This window comes from Eimeria necatrix, genomic scaffold (genome assembly GCF_000499385.1).
Source record: "Eimeria necatrix Houghton genomic scaffold, Enh_scaff678, whole genome shotgun sequence".
Classification (NCBI taxonomy): domain Eukaryota; phylum Apicomplexa; class Conoidasida; order Eucoccidiorida; family Eimeriidae; genus Eimeria; species Eimeria necatrix.
In genome coordinates, this window is record NW_013654513.1 from 6,463 (window position 1) to 15,000 (window position 8,538).

General features: G+C 47.7%; 1 protein-coding gene across 1 annotated transcript; it reads left to right on the plus strand.

Moving 5' to 3' along the window:
- Nucleotides 1–2,501: 2,501 nt before the first annotated feature.
- ENH_00070000 (hypothetical protein, conserved) lies at nucleotides 2,502–3,542 on the plus strand (the record flags this gene model as incomplete). Its single annotated transcript, XM_013582509.1, has 2 exons — nucleotides 2,502–2,650; nucleotides 2,927–3,542. 2 exons carry the CDS (start codon nucleotides 2,502–2,504, stop codon nucleotides 3,540–3,542), a joined length of 765 nt encoding a protein of 254 aa, XP_013437963.1.
- Between the last annotated feature and the right edge of the window lie 4,996 nt (nucleotides 3,543–8,538).

The following is an 8,538-nucleotide window of genomic DNA, read 5'->3' on the forward strand; positions in this document are numbered from 1 at the left end:
GTGTGCTTAGCTAGCCAGTGTGTGGCTAGCTAGCCAGTGTGTGCTTAGCTAGCCAGTGTGTGGCTAGCTAGCCAGTGTGTGCTTAGCTAGCCAGTGTGTGGCTAGCTAGCCAGTGTGTGGCTAGCTAGGCAACGCTGTAGTGTGTGGCTAGCTAGGCAACGCTGTAGTGTGTGGCTAGCTAGGCAAAGCTGTAGTGTGTGGCTAGCTAGGCAAAGCTGTAGTGTGTGGCTAGCTAGCCAGGGCTTCTCAAAATAGCTAGCTAGCGAGGGCTCCTCCCCAGTAGCTGCAGCTAGCTACTTCGTGGCTGTTTCTTTCTTCCAGGGGGAAAGCTGGTAGTTTCTTTAGTGTTTAGAATCCCTCTACAGCTAGCTAGCTACGGCTAGCTAGCTACGGCTGGCTAGCTACGGCTAGCTAGCTACGGCTAACTAGCTACGGCTAGCTAGCTACGGCTGGCTAGCTACGGCTAGCCAGCTACGGCTAGCTGGGTACAGCTAGCCAAATGCAGTGGACTGGCTGCATTGAGCCAAAAGCAGGCAGCTAGCTAGCTAGCTACCTGGGCTTAGCTCAATGCAGCCATAGCCAGCCAGCCGCGGCTGCCTCCCCATATCAAGCTAGCTTCAGCTAGCTAGCCCCAGCTAGCTAGCCCCAGCTAGCTAGCCCCAGCTGGCTAGCTCCAGCTAGCTAGCTCCAGCTAGCTAGCCCCAGCTAGCTCCTTCGTTTCTCTATCTGGTTTAAGCTGCAGCTGTCGGATGCGCTCCACGGAGAAAGCCTTTTCGATTTAATCCCCTTTGATTTAATCTTTGTTATTCAATTCTTTTTCATTTAATTATTCTTTATTTAATTCTTATTTATTTAATTTTTGAATTTATAATTTTGAAATTCTTTTGTTTCTTTTTGGGCTTTGTTTGGCGTCTTCTGTTTGGCCCCGCGCCGCACACATCGTCTCAGCCGTGTAATCCAATCAGTTCCATCACTTGAATTAATTGCGTCATTTCGGCCAATTAAGTTCATTAAATTGATGAAATAAATTAAATGAATTAAATGAATTAAATAAATTTGCTTTTTGTTTCATTTTAGCTTCAAATCGCGTTTGTTTGGTCGAAATTGAACAGGAGGTTTCGGCAGGCGTGTGCAGAAGGTGTCTGTACACCTGAAACTTGGGGCTTCTTGGCGGGTCGGAAGTCGCGAAAAAGAGGAAATGATTTATTAATATTTAAAACAATTTAAGTGGTGAATTTAATTCAAAGTTTTGGATTTAAAGCGCTTTTGTTTCGCTTTCTGGAGCCTCACGGCACCTGCTGGCTGCTCGCATGCACGCCCGGGCTGGCTCGGGGCTGCGTTGGTGTAGAGCAGGGGGAAAGCTGCATTAAAAAGAAGAATACAGAGTTTAGAGTGAATAAATTGGATTAAATATAATAAAATAAATATATTTTGGCGCTTAGTTCAGAGAAAAGAAGAAAACAAATGCCGGATCGGGCTGCAGGCTGTCTCGCGCTGAGGTGTATGCGCATCTACGGGAAACGCAATTAGCTCAAAAGAAAAGCCTTTTAGCTTTTCCTTAGATTTGGCCCTTCCCAATTATTTATTGATTACTTTTGTTAGTGCCGGGGGCCGCGAAGCCCTAGACTTGAGCCAGATGCAGCAGCAGCAGCAGCAGCAACAGCAGCAGCAGCAGCAGCAGCTAGCTAGCGCCACTCAGGGCAGTTGTAGGGAGGCTTTTAGTGCAGCAGCAGCAGCAGCGCTGCGTCTTTGGGAGGCCAAGAGAGGCTTCAATTCGCCGAAAAGCTGCAGCAAATAGCGCCTTCTCCCGCCGCCCCTGCGCCTCTCGAGGTGTACGTACACCCCAGCGCCAGCCACTGAGGTGTACGTACACCGCAGCTCCCACGCCTGAGGTGTACGTACACCGCAGCTCCCACCTTGAGGTGTACGTACACCCCAGCGCCCGCCCCTGCTGTTTCCGCACACCTCACTGCTGGCCTTCTCCTCAGGTGTACGTACACCCGAACTCCCGCGCCTGAGGTGTACGTACACCGGAGGTCTGGCCTTCTCCTGAGGTGTACGTACACCTGAGCGCCCGCCCTGAGGTGCAGCGCTCTGATCTTCAGGTGTACGTACACCTCAGGCTGCAGGCTGAGGTGTCTGCACACCTGAAGCGGGAAGCTGAGGTGTCTGTACACCTGAGGCCTCAGAGCGAGCTGTCTGTACACCTGAGGCCCCAGCTCGAGGTGTCTGTACACCTGAAGCGGGCAGCCGAGCTGTCTGTACACCTGCGGCCTCCGGCTGAGCTGTCTGTACACCTGCGCGGGAAGCTGAGGTGTCTGTAGACCTGAGGCCCGAGTGTGGGGTGTCTGTGCAGCTGCTGCTGCTGCTGCTGCTGCTGCGGCGTGTGGGGTGTCTGCGGTGCTGCTGCTGCGGAGTGTGGGGTGTCTGTACACCGCAGCGAGCTGCGCGAGCTGCGCGTACACCCGCGGCCGCGAGCTGCGGTGTCTGTACACCTGAAGATGGGCGCCGTCTGCGCGGCCTTCAAACGCCGCACTGAAGTCGAAGCAGATATTTGTTTTTTGTTTTCCGAAGGCTTTCGGGCCCGCGGGCTGCAGCAGCAAGCAGCAGCAGCAGACCAACAGCCCCCCGCCTTCACCGATGCCGACTGGTCCGCCGCTGCTGCTGCTGCTGCTGCTGCTGCTGCTGCTGCTGCTGCTGCTGCTGCTGCTGATGGTGGCGGTGTTTGGGGAGAGAGTGGGGTGCACTGCTTGCTAGAGGAGCCGGGCCAACTGCAGCTGCTGCTGTTGCTGCTGCTGCTGCTGCTGCTGCTGCTGCTGCTGCTGCTGCTCTTTATTTCCCCCCAACCAGAGAAAGAAAGCAGCTGCTGCTGCTGCCTGACCTGCAGCAGCAGCAGCAGTTGGTTGTGCTGCTTCTGTTGATTTAGGGCTGTTGTTATGGACAAGGGCCCTTCCCAGTGGCACATGAAGCTGCCCGAGGGCTTTGAAGAGGAAGCTGCTGCTGCTGCTGCTGCTGCTGCTGCTGCTGCTGCTGCCCCCCGCCAGGGAAACCACCGCTGGAGCGCAATTGTCCCTTCTGCTGCTACTGCCCACATCCAGGGCGTGGCAGTGCGGGTTCAAGGGGCCCTCCCACCTGCTGCAGCAGCAGCAGCAGCAGCAGCAGCACCAGCAGCAGCAGCAGCACCAGCAGCAGCAGCAGCAGCGCAGGCGTCTGGAGGGGCCCCCCCGGCCTCCGGCGAGGCCGGCGGGGCTCCCGACGCTGCTGCTGCTGCTGCTGCAGCAGCAGCAGCAGCAGCAAACCGGCTGTGCTCCGTGGAGGAGCAGCAGCCCGGCTGCTGCAGCATTAGCTTCGACACCATGCACTTGCTGCTGCAGCAGCTGCAAACCTCCAAAGAGCTGCTGCAGCAAGCCACTTTGTCTCCTTTTTTGCCTTTTGGAGACAAAAAAAAAGGAGAAATTGGACAAGCTGTGCTCGTCGAGGCCTTCCCCGTCGTTCTCCAGTCCTCGCTGCCCCTGCCCCAGCAAGTAGGGTTTAGGGTTTAGGGTTTAGGGTTTAGGGTTTAGGGTTTGGGGTTTGGGGGTTGGGGTTTGGGGTTTGGGGTTTAGGGTTTACGACACATCGGGCAGCGGCTAGGGTTTGGTGTGGAAGGCGAGGGGCTTGGACTTTCCAGGCTCTTGGACTAAGGCCCAATGGCTAAAGTTTGAGGGTTTAGGGTTTAGGGTTTAGGGTTTAGGGTTTAGGGTTTAGGGTTTAGGGTTTAGGGTTTAGGGTGAAGAGTTTACGGATCACAATCTGCGGCTGGGCTTTAGTCCGGGGCGGCGGGGTATTGCGCTCCCCGGCTTGCCGGCGCTCGAACCCCTAAACCCTAAACCCTAAACCCTAAACCCTAAACCCTAAACCCTAAACCCTTGCTGCAGGCGGAGGCCTACTTCGAAGTGGAGTTGCTCTCTTATACCCCTTTTAAGTGTTATGTTTCAATTGGAGTTGCTGCTGCTCCTTATCCCCCCCACCACCTGCCGGGGCTGCTGCCAGGCAGCTGCGCGCTGCTCTCCACCGGTAGGGTTTAGGGTTTAGGGTTTAGGGTTTAGGGTTTAGGGTTTAGTGTTTAGGGTTTGGAGTGCGGGTCTGGGGTTTGGCGCTGCGGGAGAGGTGCCAGCGATTTGCTTTGCGTTTTCCGAAGCCTCCGGATGCCCCAAATAAATGCTGCGTAGGTTTAGGGTTTAGGGTTTAGGGTTTAGGGTTTAGGGTTTAGGGTTTAGGGTTTAGGGTTTAGGGTGTTGTGTTTGGATTTTTTCAGGTCAAGTGTTTGCTGGAAACCAGCAGTCTGTGGCTGACGGTGAAGTGCTGGTGGCAAGTTAATGGCTTAGGGTTTAGGTCTGAGGGTTTAGGGTTTAGGGTTTAGGGTTTAGGGTTTAGGGTTTAGGGTGGATCTGCGTTTTGCATCTGCGGGCGCGCCGGCTTCGCAGCAGCAGCGCTTGCCCCCGAATCTTCCAGGGCTTAGGGTTTAGGGTTTAGGGTTTAGGGTTTAGGGTTTAGGGTTTAGGGTTTAGGGTTTGTGCAGGAAGGCGACGTGATAGGGTGTTTGTTTTGTCGCAAATCTGGCCAAGTCCTTTTCTTTTTAAATGGAGAACCTCGCTGGTTAGTTCCCGGCTTAGGGTTTAGGGTTTAGGGCTTAGGGTTTAGGGTTAAGGGTTTAGGGTTTAGGGTTTAGGGTTTGGGGCGCGCAGGAATTCAACGAAGAGCTCAGAGAGACATATGGCAAAGACTTGACCGATGTGGCTCAGTACGCCAGAGACAGTAAGACCCGCAGAGCCTCTAAACCCTAAACCCTAAACCCTAAACCCTAAACCCTAAACCCTAAACGCCAAATCTTCTGCGATCAACTTATTTAGATGCGGCAGTGCCAGTTGCTGCCCTGCCGCAACGTGCGTTCAAATGATGCAGCTACTGCTAAGGGTTTAGGGTTTAGGGTTTAGGGTTTAGGGTTTAGGGTATAGGGTTTAGGGTTTAGGGTTTGGCGTTTCAGTCAACAAACGCAAACTGACCAACTTCTTCAGGCAGCACGACATCCGAAGGCTGTCTCAAGTGGACCACATTTTCGAAGATTTCGACGGAGACGTAAACCCTAAACCCTAAACCCTAAACCCTAAACCCTAAACCCTAAACCCTAATCCCTTTACCGTGATTGCTAGATAATTTTTTGCAAGTGAGATTTTTAAGTTTGGGAGCAGACAGTACGGTTGCATTTAGAAGCGGATGCTTTTCCTCAAGGGTTTAGGGTTTAGGGTTTAGGGTTTAGGGTTTAGGGTTCGGGAATTCGGACTTAGGGTTTTGGAGTTCTGTACTTTCAGTCTTTTAGACTTAATGAATTCTTGAGAAAGAATTATGGCAGCGATATGACAAATTGTTCGATCCGCCGCAAACAGAGTATGTCGAAACCCTAAACCCTAAACCCTAAACCCTAAACCCTAAACCCTAAACCCTAAACTACAGCGCTGAGATAAGACACGGCAAATCAAAAGCCACATTGCGCATTGCGGGTTTCAGAGGAGGGTTTAAGGCTTTAGCGTAGGGTTTAGGGCTTAGGGTTTAGGGTTTAGGGTTTAGGGTTTAGGGTTTAGGGTTTACGGCCAGGCGTGGAGGCGATGCTGATTGAATACTTCGATTTGGTGAAGAAGAGACAGGACTCAATGAAACTTGGAGTGAGTCTCCCGTGAGTGCGGAGGGTTTAGGGTTTAGGGTTTAGGGTTTAGGGTTTGCAAGGAAACCCTCGGCATCTCTGAAGAAACAAAAGCACCACTAAAATGCCACATTCGTCGCAAACAGAGTATATCCAAACCCTAAACCCTAAACCCTAAACCCTAAAACCACCGCGCGGCAAATTACTAAACAATTTAATTTGGTGTTTACCATTTTAATATTATTTGATGAATCTATTTAAATCAAATGAAAAAAGAAAAAGAAAAAAGAAAAATAAAAAGAAAAGAGAGAAAATAAAAATATAAAAAAAAAGAAAAGACCGAAGACAGCGCCGCCAGCTTTCAGCAAAAGCCGATTTTTTATTTTCAATTTAGTTAAAACTAAATTCAATTTGGTTTTATTTATTAATAAATTAAAATTAAATTGAAGTTTATTTTATTTATTAATTAATTAAAATTAAATTGAATTTTATTTTCTTTTCAAATCAAAAAAAGAAAAGGAAGCTGAGGTGTATAGACACCTCGCGACGCCCAGGTGTACAGACAGCCCTTTCTACCAATTCCACTTTTCTTTTATTGTTTGTTATTTATAATAATAATAATAATAATAATAATAATAATAATAATAATAATAATAATAATAATAATAATAATAATAATGATAATATAACTATTGCTATTAGTAATAATAATAATATTAATATTGATAATGATTATTCTATTAATATCAATATCAATATTAATGCTAATGTTAATATTTATTGTTATGTTAATATTAATATTAATATTAATATTAGTAACGATTAGTCTATTAATATTTACATTACTATTAATATTAATATTAACACTAATTATTTTATTAATATTAATATTAACACTAATATTACTATTATTATTATTCTTCTTCTTATGGCTAATATTTTAATCCTGAATTTGCCTTTTGATAACTAAGCAAACAAATAAAAATCAAACAAACAAAAAATAAATAAATTAATAACAAATAATTAATGAACAAACGAACAAATAAATAGGTAGGCAAAGAAACAAATAAAAGTGAATAAATAAATAAATAAACAAATAAATAAATAGATTACTAAATAAATAAATAAATAAATAAATTAATTAATTAATTAATTAATAATAATAGATAAATAAATAAATAAATAATTCATAAATGTGGGCGCGGGCAAAAACGCAAGTGAACAAATTCGCAAAAAGGCCCGGAGTAGACGAAAGAAGCAGAAGCATTAAAATAATAAAATAAAATAAAATAAAATAAAATAAAATTAAATTAAATTAGAACCAATAAAAATAAAAGTAAAATCAATTAAATTAAATCAAATTAAATGAATTAAATTAAATCTTTTTATTTTTCAGGCAGTCGCCGAACAGGCCCTTGTGAAGCCAGCAACTGTGGACCAGTTTTTGAGGGACAGATACAGAAAGGGAATCAATGTCTTGCTGAAGGCAAACCCTAAACCCTAAACCCTAAACCCTAAACCCTAAACCCTAAACCCTAAGCCCTACGCCCTTAGCCCTCAGGCACGGGAAGGGCCGAATGTGGCTGGCATGCAAGGGAGGAAAAAGTTGCCTTTGCAAAAGCGCCGTCAAACGGGAAAAAAACTCGGGTTTAGGGTTTAGGGTTTAGGGTTTAGGGTTTAGGGTTTGAGGGTTTAGGGTTTGAGGGTTTAGGGTTTGAGTTGCAGAACCGGCTGAAACAAGTTTACTCGCTGTATGCCCCTGAAAGGATGAAAGATGTGGATTACATCGCAGAGCGGTATCCCCGTAGGTCGAGGGTTTAGGGTTTAGGGTTTAGGGTTTAGGGTTTAGGGTTTAGGGTTTAGGGTTTAGGGTTTGGAACCCTACACGGTGCCCCCTGCACTCGAAAACCGCCACAACCAAACAAACAACCAAACAAAACAAACAAACAAACAACCAAACAAACAAACAAACAAACAAACAAACAAATAAAATAAATAAATAAATAAATAAATAAATAAATAAATAAATAAATAAATAGATAAACAAATAAATAAATAAATAAACAAATAAACAACAAATTAACTTTCCCCTTTTCCTTTTTCCCCGCAGTCTTCGACGACGCCTTTGCCTTAAGTGCCCAAATGCGAGTTCGTTATGGAATTGACTTAGACAGTTTTTCTCCTTTGGAACTCGAAGACTCTCCAGAGAACAACTCCAAACAATTCCCGGACTTTATGGAGGGGGGCCCCTCGGGGGGCCCCCTGGGGGCCCCCTACGGGGGCCCCCCGGGGGGCCCCATGGGGGGCCCCCTCGATGTTGCGGCTGGAGATGCGGAAGTGCTGGACCTGCTGGGGATGTCTCAGGGGCGGGCGAGGCCCTCCAAGAGCTTGACTTTGCTGCAGTTCCCCTCGCAGCAGCAGCAGCAGCAGCAGCAGCAGCAGCAGCAGCAGCGGCGGCAGCGGCAGCCTGCTTCGCTGCTGAACAAACTCTCGCTTTCTTTTGCAGAACGCGAAGAGTCTTCTGGCTCTTTGCATGCAGCGTGGCGGCGGCACAACAACGGCAGCAGCAGCCACCAGCACCAGCAGCAGCAGCAGCAGCAGCAGCAGCAGCAGCAGCAGCAGCAAAAGTGGAGCAGCTTCCGCAGCAGATCGAATGCTTCTGCTCACGAAGAAAACTCCTTCAGCTCTTTCAGCCAAACTTCGTTTGGGCCTTTGGGCTTCAGCAGAAAGTCTGCGCCAGTGCCCTACAAGTTGCTGCTGCAGCAGCAGCAGCAGCAGCAGCAGCAGCAGCAGCAGCTGTTCCTGCAGCAAGCCAGGTGGCAGCAGCACGAAAGAGAAGACTCTTTTGCTGCTGCTGA